This window comes from Danio aesculapii, chromosome 15 (assembly GCF_903798145.1).
Source record: "Danio aesculapii chromosome 15, fDanAes4.1, whole genome shotgun sequence".
Classification (NCBI taxonomy): Eukaryota; Metazoa; Chordata; class Actinopteri; order Cypriniformes; family Danionidae; genus Danio; species Danio aesculapii.
The window spans coordinates 29,007,113-29,022,630 of NC_079449.1; the positions used below are offsets into that span (position 1 = coordinate 29,007,113).

General features: G+C 38.1%; 1 protein-coding gene across 1 annotated transcript in view; it reads right to left on the reverse strand.

Moving 5' to 3' along the window:
• The window catches only part of LOC130242151 (roundabout homolog 2-like), a 130,874-nt gene extending 115,582 nt beyond the window's left edge, over positions 1 to 15,292 (reverse strand). Inside the window, exons 1-2 of the mRNA XM_056474173.1 lie at positions 14,826 to 15,292; positions 4,620 to 4,946 (exon numbers count right to left, since the gene is read on the reverse strand). Of these exons, the coding sequence (XP_056330148.1) occupies positions 4,620 to 4,946; positions 14,826 to 14,886 (388 nt within the window). The 5' untranslated portion in view covers positions 14,887 to 15,292. The remainder of the gene's footprint in view (positions 1 to 4,619; positions 4,947 to 14,825) is intronic.
• Positions 15,293 to 15,518: the final 226 nt, after the last annotated feature.

Sequence of the window (15,518 nt, forward strand, 5' to 3'; positions counted from 1 at the left end):
GACCCACAATGTAGTGCATATTACCGTAGTGAAATGTAACACTGATCTACACTGTTAGACATTTTATTGTATTTTTGAGGTAACTTTCTGGAGCACTGTTGCCAGCAAGTTACCCCAACTGCTCCTTTACAGTAACTTACCTGTAAATGTGTTTTACAGTAGCAGGGCCCAACCACAATTTCATTTCTTCACAGTAAAATAGCCTTTCCAACTTCTTTTTTTGGTGAAATGCCCTTTAATACACTTTAACAATTTTTACAGTAGTTTTACTGTAATTTATTTACATTGTACACTAGCAGTAGAAAAGCTTTATCTTTACTGTTTACTACTAAATTGAATACATTTCTAGAAACGGTTTTTTCATCACCTGTCCCATTTTTGTCTTTAACTACAGAAGCACTACTTGATTACTTTGATTACAGTAGAATACCGCAAATTCCTAATAAGCAGTAAGTTACTGTTAACGTTTTAAAATGATTCACAATGCAGTGCATCTTACAGTAGTGAACTGTAAAGATTGTGTGTGGTACTTTACTGGGCAATTTTGCAGTAAATAACTCTAACAGTGTACAAACTCTAACAGTGTACAGTTTGCTAGTATTTCCCTTCCAGGTATTTATATGGTACACAAAAATAATGACTTAATATGACTTGGATTTAAAGGCCACGTAGAATCATTCAGCAAATTTTGTGTTTGGAAAAATACAAAAAAAATTTGGTTTTAGAATGAATAGTGAGATATAATGAGATTTGGGTCCTAAAACACTGTGCTACAGTCTGCTTGTATTCCCCTTCCAGGTATTTATACAGTGGACGAAAATATGAGCAGCTATTTGGGAGTGTAAGTATGCAGACTTCAGGATGAGATCTACCACCGAGTGCATGATTGCAAATCATTTTCACACAGCATGCACCGCTACTCTGCGTCCTCTGGGACAGTAAGCAAAAGTCTGTAATGGCTCTAAGGGCTCGACTCTCCCTCGGCAGTTAAGGATGTCTATTTTTAAGATCTCATTCCATTTCGAACGGGGAAACACTTTAATCATTTCTTTTGGTGAGACGGCAGAGGTGCATTAAAAGGGCTCGATATGACATTGACCCTCTGCCGTTTATATCAGTTCATCGTCACATCCATATTTATGGATAGAACGTATCCCTAAATATAGATAGAGCTTCAAGAAGCACAAGTTTTGTAATGTAAAAGATGCAGTTTGTATAAAGTTAAAAAACTGCACTGTAAAAAAAATCTGGGATTTCAAAGGTAAACAAAAACAAAAAATCTGTAACCAGGTTAACAGTAAGTTTCCTAAATATATATGGTGAATAACCATAAATTGACTTCCCAGAAGTCCCTGCATGACAATTAACCTGTTGACATTACTTTGATTGTTTTTAGTTTTTTTCCTTTGAGTATTGTACATTAAAGTTGTATGTTACATGTTAATGTTGATAAATAATGTTTATTCCATTCCTTTAATTTTGTGTGTTGTCATGATGGTGTTTCATAGCTGTGCTTGAGCTTGTGCTCATGAGCTTGTTCATTATATGAGTTTCTTTTCACCATACACTACCTGACAAAAGTATTGTCGCCTATCCAAGTTTTACGATGAACAAATAATAACTTGACTTCTAGTTGATCATTTGGCATCAGAAGTGGCTTATATAAAAGGCGAAGGCCTCTAGATTACGCTTATTTTACCAAAATAAAATATGATCATGCCTTGATCATGGTGCATTGGAAAAATAATTAATACTGTGTATGAATCCCATGAGCTTGGAGAACAACATCCATACATCTTTGCAATGCCTCAAATAACGTATTAATAAAGTCATCTGGAATAGCAAAGAAAGTGTTCTTGCAGGACTCCTAGAGATCATCAAGATTCTTTAGATTCATCTTTAATGCCTGCTCCATCATATCCCAGACATGCTCAATAATGGTCATGTCTGGTGACTGGGCTGGTCAATCCTTGAGCGTCGTGACTTAATTTGCTTTCAGGAACTTTGATGTGGAGGCTGAAGTATGAGAAGGAGCGCTACCTCCTGAAGAATTTGCCTTCTCCTGTGGTTTGTAATGTAATGGGAAGCACAAATGTCTGGATACCTCAGGCTGTTGATGTTGCCATCTACTCTGCAGATCTCTCACGCGCCCCCATACTGAATGTAACCCCAGATAATGATTTTTCCTTCACCAAACTTGACTGATTTCTGTGAGAATCTTGGGTCCAATGCGGGTTCCAATAGGTCTTCTGCAGTATTTGTGATGATTGGGATACAGTTCAACAGTTGATTTATCTACCTTCTGCCACTTTTCCAAATGATCAACTAGAAGCCAAGTTAATATTTGTTGCTCTTACAACTGGGATCGACAACAAGACCTTTGTCAGGTAGTGTATATTTCTAGTTGTGTTAACATGTTTGTGTTAACATGTATGTCTGTGTAACAAAAGATATGACGTGTAGATGTTAGTACTTCAAAACACTAATGTGTTAACACAATAAATTAATGAAATACGGTAGTTTAGCGTAAAAATTTGAAATTACTTTTATGGTTTGTACTGTATTTTTTACAGTGTGTATACCTCAGATTTATGCATGTTTTTTCAGTCTTTTTGCAAATTAAATTAGCATGTTGCCAGCATTTTCATTCATTCATTTTCTTTTAGGAATTAGTCCCTTTATTAATCAGGGGTCGCCACAGCAGAATGAACCGCCAACTTATCAAGTACATGTTTTACGCAGCAGATGCCCGTCTAGCTGCAACACATCACTGGGAAACATCCATGCACACTCATTCACACACATACACTATGGCCAATTTAGCTTATTCAATTCAATGCACATGTCTTTGGACTGTGGGGGAAACCAGAGCAGCCGAAGGAAAACCACGCAAACACGGGGAGAACATACAAACTCCACACAGAAATGCCAACTGACCTAGCCGGGCTCGAACCAGTGACCTTCTTGCTGTGAGGCGATCGTGCTACCCACTGCGCCACTTTGACGCCCTGCTAGCATGTTTCTAGTATGAATTAACATGTTTCTTGCATGCATTAGCTTGTTGCTAATATGGTACTGTTTTGAATTAGCATATTCATCAACCAGAAGGATTTATTATTGTCTATTGTCTGCACTTCTTCTCTCCAAAAGTTATAAACTATTAATATGCCTTTCTACTTCTTTCTTCTAATCAGGCTCATTGGAAATACAAAATGTTCTTGTTACATTTTAGCAAAATCTGAAATAAATTGTTCTGGGTATGTTTATTGGCATTTTATTTTTTATGAAACGTCCACTTGAGAGTGTTGTTTGCCGTAAGTTTAATTTACGCTTACCATATTTTAAATTTAAGTATTAATAAAAGCAAATGTGGTTCACAGGATTCATACATAAGTGTTTTGAATCACTACTGCAACGCAATAAAATGTGAGCTAACATGAAAAAAGCAGACTTCAAACCGCTATTTGTAAATTCCTCATTTTTTGCAGCTTAGGATTTAAAATAAGATCGCTTTGCCCATTGTGTTTGCTTTCATTGTTTTTTGTAATCTGGCAACCAGACAAATGCATCCTTTATTGAAACATATGCACGTACAGTTGAATTCAGAATTGTTAGCCCCCCCTGTTTATTTTTTCCCCAATTTCTGTTTAACAGATTTTTTAAACACATTTCTAAACATAATAGTTTTAATAACTCATTTCTAATAACTGATTTATTTTATTTTTGCCAAGATGACAGTAAATAATATTTGACTAGATATTTTTCAAGACACTTCTGTACATCTTAGTGACATTTAAAGGTTTAACTAGGGTAATTAGGTAAACTAGGCAGGATAGGATAATTAGGTAAGTTATTGTATAACGATGGTTTGATCTGTAGACTATCCAAAAAATATATAGCTTAAAGGGGCTAGTAATTTTGACCTTAAAATGGTGAGCTTAAAATGGTTCTTAGGAAATTTAAAACTGCTTTCATTCTACTCAAAATAAAACAGAAGAAAAAATATTATCAGATGTACTGTGAACATTTCCTTGCTCTGTCAAACATAATTTGGGGAATATTTAAAAAAGAAAACAAAATTCAAAGGGGGGCTTATAATTCTGACTTCAACTGTATACCTTGTATGCATGGTCATAAAAATTGGGCTCCACACATACTGTGCTGATGACAAAATTTTGCTGCATTTGCACTACACGCATTTGTATACACATAAATCCAAAGTTTACTTTGGGTTTAAGAGGAAATGAGATGGTACTGTGAAAACAGGCACTGGCACTTTATTGCTTTGTGTATTTAATGAGCAAACTTTAGGGATTCTAATTAGTTGCATTCCAATTCTAATCAACAAACTTTGCTAATCCAGTTTCTTCTGGCGGAGAAGCTAGATATGGCATCATTCTGGTGCCAGTGAGCTGGATTACGGCTGAGCCAAAGGCCCAAAGCACAGTCACACAGCAGGAGGACACACTGTCACACCAGGCAAAAACTCACCAGCAGCCTGCCACAAAGAACTCCATAAACAAAACCTCAGGCCATGTCTGAGAGGGATAGATTACTTCTATTTCAGCACAGCTATGCTCCAGCCCCAATCACAAAACCAGGTGCAAGAAAGTACTTACTGGCTACTTCCAGTGAGGCGTTTCGGCTAACGGCCTCTCCGAGGTAATTGCGGGCAACACAAGTGTAAACACCCTCGTCAGGTTTGCTGCGGCGTCCGTGAACGATGCGCAGGAAGAATAGTGAGCCGCTGGGCAGCAGCATGCGGTGAGAGCGAGGGTCGTCTTTATCAGTTTCAACGTGCTCGCCATCTTTATACCACTGCACAGTGGGAGCGGGTCGACCCTCCGCCTTGCAGTTCAGAGTGGCCGGCTCACCCTTTGACACGATCAGATCAGAGGGATCCTCCACTATCCTGGGGGGAGAATCCTCCAAACGTGGACGCGACCCTGGGGAAATCAATGGAGAAATCAGTGAAGGTTAAAAAAGCAGCATAAGGCGGATCACTTCAAAAAAGTTATTAAAAATGTAATGAAATTATATAGTAGTAACTAGTAATAACTAGTAGTTAAAAATGAGTGTATAATTATATGTTTAATATGAGCTATATACTGTGGATGGATGGAGGGATGGACGGATGGATGGACGGACGGATGGACAAACGGACGGATAAATGGATAGACAGACAGACAGACAGACAGACAGACAGACAGACAGACAGACAGACAGACAGATAGATAGATAGATAGATAGATAGATAGATAGATAGATAGATAGATAGATAGATAGATAGATAGATAGATAACATTAATGACATTTACTAGAGATTTTGCTGTTTGGAGCTGTCTGTAAAAAATATATAAAAACAGACTACATGAGGGGGCAATGCAGTGGCGCAGTAGGTAGTGCGGTTGCCTCACAGCAAGAAGATCGATGGTTCGAGCCTTGACTGGGTCAGTTGGCGTTTCTGTGTGGAGTTTGCATGTTCTCCCTGCATTCGTGTGGGTTTCCTCCGGGTGCTCCGGTTTCCCCCACAGTCCAAAGACATGCAGTACAGGTGAATTGGGAAGGCTAAATTGTCCATAGTGTGAGTGTGAGTGAGTATGGATGTTTTCCAGAGATGGATTGCGGCTGGAAGGGCATCCGCTGCGTAAAACATGTGCTGGATAAGTTGGCGGTTCATTCCGCTGTGGCGATTCTGGATTAATAAAGGGACTAAGCCGAAAAGAAAATGAATGAATGAATGACTACATGAGAAGAGAGGTAAATGAATGGACAGCTAGATGGATGGAAGGAGGGATGGATAAAAGGATACTAATAATGGATGAAGGAAAGATGGACAAGTAAATGGATGATGAATAGACGAATGGATGGATCGACAGACGGAGAGATGGACGGAAGGATGAACGGATGGACAGAGATAAATAGATGAATGGATGGATTGATGGAGGAATGGGTAAATAAATGAATGGATAGATGGTGGGGTGGATAGATAGGACAGGATAAACAGATGGATGAATGGTTAATTGGACATGAATGAGTGAATGGATGAATGAATGGATGAATGGACGGACGGACGGGTTAAGAGAATGAATGGTTTGATGAATAGATGAATGTACGAATGGATAGATGAGAAGAAAAATTATAAATTAATGAACAGATAGGCCAATACATAAATAGATGGATGTACTGTATGGACAGATAGATGTATAAAGATAGATAGATAGACAGACAGACAGACAGACAGACAGACAGACAGACAGACAGACAGAATTAAGTGTTTTGAAAATGTAAAAATGCTGAATATTTCCTGTAAGGCTTGAGTTTGAGGGTAGGGGGATAGAATATATAATCTGTACAGTATAAAAATAATCACACCAATGGGAAGTCCCCATAAAGACAGATGCTTGTTTTTATATCCTGATGGGGACTTAAACCTGAATGCACAGACACGTGGTGACTTGTGAGTGTGTGTATGTTTAATGCAATTTATAGTTGTAACAGCAAGGCTGAATGTTCATCAGTCATTATTTCATGCTTCAGTGTCATCTGATAATGATGATAACTGATGATAATCACAATTATAATTCATAAATCTATCTACAGTATCTAGCCAGGGCTAGTAATCAAAAGGTTGTTGTTCCATTTTTGAGCTGCACGGTTGCGCAGTGGGTAGCACATTCGCCTCACAGCAAGAAGGTTGTTGGTTCGAGCCCCGGCTGGGTCAGTTGGCATTTCTGTGTGGAGTTTGCATGTTCTCCCCGTGTTCACATGGGTTTACTCTGGGTTCTCTGGTTTCCCCCACAAGTCCAAAAAACATGTGTATAGGTCAAATAGGTAAGATAAATTACGCTGTGGTGACCCCAGATTAATAAAGGGACTAAGCTGAAAAGAAAATGAATGAACGAATATCCATTTTTGCTGGAAATCTTTGTACTTAACCTTAGCTACATCAGATTTTTTTTCCTTGAACACAAGCAAAGCATTAGCTTAATGCTTGCCTAATGCAGTTTTAGTTAGTAATGTTTAGTTGTTAATTCTCTAAATGATGTCCCACTGTGTTTAAGATGATTTCCCTGAATTTAATCGGCAAACAAACAGCATAAACTAACTGCTTCAAACTTGCATCAAATTACATTAACAAAATTTTCTGTATTAAAAACTTGACAAAACAGAGTGCCTGGGGTGCAGCATTCAACAACTCAACTAGTCTTCAGCGGCATCCGTCAAGAGCAGGATCGAGGGGCGAATGGCTCCTAATGGCCAGCGGGGAAATGGAGCTGGGGATGAACCTCTCAAAGGCTGATGACTCAGCACCTATTAAGCTTTCAGCCTGGAAAGCCAGACGAAATCAGCGTGGAGTTAAAAGAAGCTGACATGAAGGCTGAGTCTAGCATGGCTACGGCTGTTGAATGAGGCTCCAAACCTCACCGCCCATTAGTGCTGAATTCTGCTCCATCCAGAGCTACAGAACTAGCAGAGAGGGCTTCTTCTTTGTCCGCTGGAGCTTTTAAGAGATGGAATACTTACAGTACAAGGCACAGCAATGGCCATGTGTTAGGCTTTAACTGATGCTAAAAGGACAGAAAATTTCTATGCTTGACGTGTGTGTGTGTGTGTGCGTGTGCTAGCATCGAATAATAGCACCCCTGGAATAACAGATAAAAGCTTAATTTGTTTGAAAGCACTCTAGTGGAAGACAACAGACCTTAGATGGGATAAGATGTTTTCTTTTTAATTCTAATTCCAGTGTAGTTACTAATGACTTTCATAAAAACTTGGTCATGAACACCTAAGTAGTTCATCAGGCTCCCACTGCACATTACAGCATGTTTCCATCCGTTTACAACAGTCAAGATTACAACTCCCCACTACTCAGAGGCATCATCGTTTTTAAAGTTATGGCAAGCTAATTGGTCCTTGTGAGAGAATGAAAGGAGAGGAGAAAAGCCTGTGCTTTCAGTCCCATCACACATGAAAAGCTGCGCAGATTTGAAAGGATAATTATCTGTCAGTGATTTCACGGCATGCACAGTCACAGCTTCTTTTGGAAAGTGCGAACGAGAGGTATAAGGCTACATTAATAGGTTCACATCTTACGGGAAAGCAGGTTACATATGTGAACTAAATTAGTCCCACGGCATAATTGCAATCAACTGAAAAAAGGACTGGATGAAGGTTCTGCCATGCAGTCACACATAGCGGTGTTAAATATTTACGCACAAAAATCACAAGAGAAATAGAAGTGAGATGCTAATTTGCACAGTTTCTCTCAGAGAGTTCCTGACTAGTGGGAAAACTGGGTTTCTGGATGTGTTTTATCACGTGCATGCCCTCACAACACATTCCTGAATGTAAAAACACGGTTACTCTGACACAGCACTGCACAATATATTACTTTAGCTTTAATATTTCAATGTGAAAATATGTAATAGTTACATTGCAAGATCTGCAATGTTGAAATTAATCTGTTTTAACACAATGAAAACTGTACAATTTTATTTTATATTTGATTGATAATCAAATACTGATAGACTCCCCACCCTCCACTCCAGAAAAACCATAAAGGAGTGTTCGTTTAATTTCTCTGTTTGCACTGTTATATTTATCTATTCTAGTCATATGCTCATTATATTTTATGCAGATACACTCTCCTACAAAACATCCCAATCAAGTCATTATAAAATAATGAATTCTGTTCAAATTGAGTTAAGTAATCTAGGGAATTTATATTTATATAATTGTATATATTCACTGGTCACTTTATTAGGTACACTTTTCTAGTACCGGGTTGGACCCCCTTCAGAACTGCCTTAATCCTTTGAGGCATAAATTCAACAAGGTACTGGAAATATTCCTCAGAGATTTTGGTCCAAATCCCAAGGTGCTCTATTCTACCACATCCAACGATGCTCTATTGAATTGAAATCTGGTGACTGTGGAGGCCATTTAATTACAGTGAACCCATTGTCATGTTCAAAAAACCAGTCTGAGATGATTCACGATTTGTGTTATCCTGCTAGAAGAAGCCATTAGAAGATGGGTACACTGTGGTCATAAAGGGATGGACATGGTCAGCAACAATACTCAGGTAGGCTGCGGTGTTGACATGATGCTCAATTGATACTAATGGCCCCAAAGTGTCCCAAGAAAATATCCCCCACGTTACATCATCTTCATCAGCCTGAACCGCTGATTCAAGGCAGGAGGGATCCATGCTTTCATGCTGTTGACGCCAAATTCTGACCCTACCATCCGAATTTGGCAGCAGAAATCAAGACTCATCAGACCAGGCAACATTTTTCCAATCTTCTATTGTCCATTTTTGGTGAGCCTGTGCGAATCGTAGCCTCAGTTTCCAATTCTTAGCTGACAGGAGTAGCCCATCCGCCTCAAGGTTTGACGTGTTGTATGTTCAGAGATGGTCTTCTGCATACTTCGGTTGTAACGAGTGGTTATAAGAGTTACTGTTGCCTTTCTATCAGCTGGAACCGGTCTGGCCATTCTCCTCTGACCTCTGGCATCAACAAGGCATTTACGCCCACATAACTTCCGCCCACTGGATATTTTCTTTTTTTTGAATCCTAGAGATGGTTGTGCATGAAAATCCCAGTAGATCAGCAGTCTCTGAAAGACTCAGACCAGCTCTTCTGGCGCCAACAACCATGCCACATTCAAAGTCACTTAAATCATCTTTTTTACCCATTCTGATGCTCAGTTTGAACTGCAGCAGATCATCTTGATCATGTCTACATGCCTAGATGCATTGGGTTGCTGCCATGTGATTGGCTGATTAGAAATTTACATAAATGAGCAGTATGACAGGTGTACCTAATAAAGTGGCCGGTGAGTGTATATAGCAGAAAAACAAATATTGCAAAGTCAGTTTTTCAATGCTGAGCAGCCCACATGCCAGAGTAAAACTGAGCTGGGAGAAAAGAAATGTAATATGCTGGTAAATGAATATTCAGCATCAGCTAATACAGGGGTCACAGCAACAGCTGACTCACGACACAGCACAGTTATGTGAGCCAGTCCAATCTGAACACAGTATGAGTAATTTATTTTTGAATGTAAGATATTACTCAAATGAATTTTAGATTAATAAAATCCTTTTTGGTTCAATATGTTTTATAAAGACTTTGAAAATAGACCTTTGGATTAATAGTTGGATAGATTGGTCAGACAGACAGACAGACAGATAGACCAATGAGAGGTTAATGTGTTTTCTGGAACGTTGTTGACGTAAGTTATATTTAGTGAGTGGCTACAAGCTATGTCGTTATGTAACGTATTACAGTAATTAATATTTACAAATATTAGACATGCATGCTTCACCCTCTTTTTCCTTAGGGCTTAAATGTACCATCACTAATGCTAATATGTTATGAAAAACAGGGACCGGGGACCTCATGCCCAGACGAATTTTCAAAGCTGTTTGCTTCAAACATATTCAAATAACATGATCATCAACCTGGCTCCCCGAGATCAGTGATGATCTAATGCTTTTTGCAACGGACATTACTAATGGGTGCATACAAGTGAACAATGTTCAAAGAACAAAACAAACAGAAGTTCATGAAAGAATGTGCTGGTACAAATCCTAGGCCCATTATTACGCCAGGCACAGAGCTTTTCACAGCACCACAAAAACTGTTCTTATCGGCTAACTGTGACAGCTTACATCTCCGCTGGGTGATCCATCTCAGGCCATTTGTCATCGTTTCAGAAAAGCCATTATCTCTGTCAGCCCCGTTCAACCTCTCGTAGTTGGCCATTTGCCCTAACGTGACTGAAACTGCTAAGTAACACAAACTGAACAGCATTTGTTACGTCAGGTCTAAGCTTCAGACCTCTTACATTAATGACAGTTACTAGAGGTTTTGTAGCCTGGAGCTGTCTGTGAATATATATATATATATATATATATATATATATATATATATATATATATATATATATATATATATATATATATATATATATATATATATATATATATATATATATATATATATATAAATATAAATATATATATAAAACACAGACTGCATGGATGGACAGCTAGATGGATGGATGGAGGGATGGATAAAAGGATGCTATAAATGGATGAAGGATGGATCGACAAGTAAATGGATGATGAATAGACGAATGGATGGATCGACAGACGGAGAGATGGATGGAAGGATGAACGGATGGACAGAGATAAATAGATGGATGAACCGACAGATAGATGGATGGATGGACGGATGAAAAGGATGAATGGATAGATGGTGGGGTGGATAGATAGGACAATTGGATCAACAGATGGATGGATGGTTGATTGGACAGATGAATGAATAAATGAATGTATGGACAGACGAATGGATGGGTTAAGAGTATGAATGGTTGCGTGGATATATGGATGGACGAATAGATTGATGGGTAGAAAGATGATAAATTAATAAACAAGCCAATAAATAAATAAATAATGAATGTACTGTATGGTTGGACAGATAGCTGCATAAACACAGATGGATGGATGGATGGATGGATGGAGGAATGTGTAGATAATTGAATATAAACATGAATGGATAGTTAATTGAACAGATGGATGGTGGATGGATGGATGGATGGATGGATGGATGGATGGATGGATGGATGGATGGATGGATGGATGGATGGATGGATGGATGGATGGATGGATGGAGGGCTTAAGAAAATAAATGGTTGGATAGATAGACGGATGGAATTAATGGACATATTTGCCAACAGATAAATAGATGGATGTACTATATGGATATGGATAGATGGATTGATGGAATAATGGGTAAATAAATGAATGGAGAGATGGTGGGGTGGATAGATAAGAAAAGTTGGATAAACAGATGGATGGATGGTTAATTAGACAGATGGATGGATGGATGGACCAATGGATTTATGGGTAAAAAGATGAATTAATTAATGGACAGATAGACCAATAGATAAATAGATAGATGTACTGTATAGACGGATAGACAGACAGACAGACAGACAGACAGACAGACAGACAGACAGACAGACAGACAGACAGACAGACAGACAGACAGACAGATAGATAGATAGATAGATAGATAGATAGATAGATAGATAGATAGATAGATAGATAGATAGATAGATAGATAGATAGATAGATAGATAGATAGATAGATAGATAGATAGATAGATAGATAGATAGATAGATAGATAGATAGATCGATCTAACATTTATTATGTCTGTTCTAAGCTGCAGACTTTACATTAGTGACAGCTGTGGGAGATTTTGCAGTCTGCCGTTTCCTCCACTAATAAATACAAACACAAACACACCCACATGTCTACTATTTAAGGAAGATGCGCATTTACTTACAGAAATTCATTTATTTATTAGTCATTTATACTCAAACATTTATTTGCTAATGAAATACATGAAGCTGAATAACTCACTGATCTTTGGAAAAATTAAGCTGATGTAATGCTATCAATTGATGTCATCAATTGTGCTGTTAATCCAAGTACTGTATATTATGAACAATGTATTTGATTACTTAAAAAAACATTTTGAATCTTTTAATTACTTCATGTTTGGTGAAATTAATACTAAGGGCACCTTTGAAAACAATTTGTGAATCCATCCTTGTGTGGTACAGATGTCTCTTAGCAACCGCACTACAAAGTCTGCTATTATCTGGCATTATCTATCATCTCTCACATTATACAGTATGTTTTAACTCCGAACTTTCTCGAAGCGTACAGCACATAATGCCTTTCATATTCACAGCTGACAGTCGAATCGATAAACCTGCTGCATATTAATACAAGCGTTGTTCTATTTTAAGCACCCTTTCAGCTTGGGCACCCCCACAATGGGAAGACAGATGCATAACTCATAAAGTCTATTTCTAAAGCTCGCTGTGTACAGCAGCCGCTGTCTCCTTTAATGCAGAAGGCCATTAAGCTGGCCTCAGCAGGGGGACACATCATGCCGCCCTGCAGACTGATGATACAGCAGCGGCATCCCTCTTTGCACCTGCCAAACGCATTAGGTCAGTCTCTTACAGGTCATTTCACCGCAATCAAACACAGTAAACATACTGCAGGGTGTGTATGATCATGGAAGGACTTATTGTAGAAATATTTACACTCTTAAAAAGTTGTCCAAAGAAACATTTTTTCATAATGTGAAGAATATTTTCACAATTCGATAACTTTATGAATGTAAAGAACCTTTTTTATTGAATGAAAATATTGGAATGTTAAATGTTCTTTATGGAATGCTTGATGCAGTCTTCAACCAAAAATAAAAATTACACACTATTTACTCACCCTCAGTTTATTCTGTTGAACTCAAAAGGAGAAATTTCGAAGAATGCTAAAAACCTGTAACCATTGACTTACATAGTTGGAAAAACAAATACTGTGGAAGTCAATGATTACAGGACATTCTTCAAAATATCTTCTTTTGTGTTCAACACAAGAAAGAACCTCAAATGGGTTTGAAGCTAGTTAATAATGATTAAATAATGACAGATTTTTTTTTCTTCTAAATTCAGATTTATAGGGATAGTTCACTCTAGAATTTAAAATTACTAACCATTTACTCAACCTGAAGTAGTTCTAAACATTTATAAGTTTCTTTCTTCTGTTTAACACAAAGATATTTTGAAGAAAACTGGATGCCAGTAACTTTAGAAGGAAGAAACAATAAAATGTATGTCAATGGTTACCGGTTATCTTTTTCAAAATATCATCTTTTGCATCAAATGAAGAAGCAAAGAAGTAACAAAGAAGTAACTCTGTTTTGTGACGAGTGAAGGGTGAGTAAATGATGACAATTTTGGATAAACTATTGCTTTAAGAGTCAAAATACAATCAAATAAGCCAAAGGAAAAAGAAACCGCACTTCTGGAAGAAATGCCTTTCATTCACAGCACGAAATGCGAATTTGCACTCCTGTACTTGTTTTGTATCATTAGCTAACAAATGAAGAAATCAAACACAATAGACTTCCTTGTAATATGCTTTGATGAGTGCCTGAACATGAATATTTTATAGCACAGCTGCCTTCTGCTGTATCCAGAGAGACTTTTTAATCTTTCAAAAGAAAGTTTGTCTCATGCTTCACATAATTACGTTACAAAAACATCACTGTTTTCATTTATTTAACTTGTCACAGAAGCCTCTGTCATTTATATTCAGGGGTTTTTCCATCATTAAATGGTTGCAAATACTGAATTTTAAAGTATTAATGTACTTTTAGCTATTCTAGAGATTTTTGTGTTGTGATGTTGTTGTCTAGATGCAACCTGATGTAACTCACCATGCAGGATTTTCTGCTGTAATAATAGACAGTTTTATCTACTGTAGCCTATTAAATAATTCACATCCACTAAGTTACTTATCTAAGTGAAAGCCATCAGGCTGCATATTAAAGTCAGATATTACGTGTATAACTTCAAGGTTTAGCCCCCCGACCCCCCCCCCCCCCCCCCCCCCCAAAAAAAAAAACAAAACAAAAAAAAAAAAAAAATGACCTCATCGTTTACGCTCCCTTATGTGGTTTTACACCTTTATGATGTTCTTTCTTCTGTTGAACACAACCAAAAGAAGATATTTTGAGGAATGCTGGAGGTCAATCAGCAACCATCATCTTTCAAAATATCTTTTTGTATGTGTGTGTGTGTGTTAATCAAAAGAAAGGAACTAAAATAGGTTTTAAATAAGTTGAGGATGAGTAAATGATGACAGAACTTATATTTTGGGGTGAACTACCCCTTTTAATTTTAAACTTATTGTTAAAGTGCAATATTGAAGTCATTCTTTGAACTCACCTGAAGAGCTGTAGATGTTGTAAAGCATCAATAACAGGGTTCCTATGACAACAGAAGCCATTTGTCCGGCTTCCAACAAGATTTGCGCTCTTCTTTACGGCATAAGAATAGATTATAGTTTCAACCAAAAGATATTCTCATTGGAACATGTCAGGCGAAACAATTTGAACTCATGAAATAAAAATGAGAGCTGAAAAGCACTTCAGCCGCTCTCTTGGAGAAATCCACAACCGCGCATTACGATAAAGTGTGAGTGATGTCTGCTGCGAGGCGCGCGGAGCTGCAGGACTCTGAGCTCTCACTAGTTTGTTCACTCCCTCTGTCACTCATCTGACCGTGTTGTCCGTCCTCTGAAGCGCTGAATGTCGTACAGTGAGTTCACGAGCTGTTCGTCCATTCAGCTGAGTGTGAAGCGCTTGAATGAGACGCTGGAGTGTGTCCGCGCTCTGCGGAACGAAGCGCGTGGAGCGGAGCGTCAGTTCAGTGTGTCCGCGAGACCAGAGCGCGCCTCACAAACAAATCTTAAAGCGACAGTTTGCATCGCTGTCGCTGACTGTCGCTGCTATTGAACGTAAAGTGGGTTTTTGCCACGGACAAAACGCTTATTTGTGTATAAATGTATTTTATTTGCATTTACTTAAAATCATAGGCTAATTTTGTTTTATAATAACAAAGGTAGAAATACAGCCCACA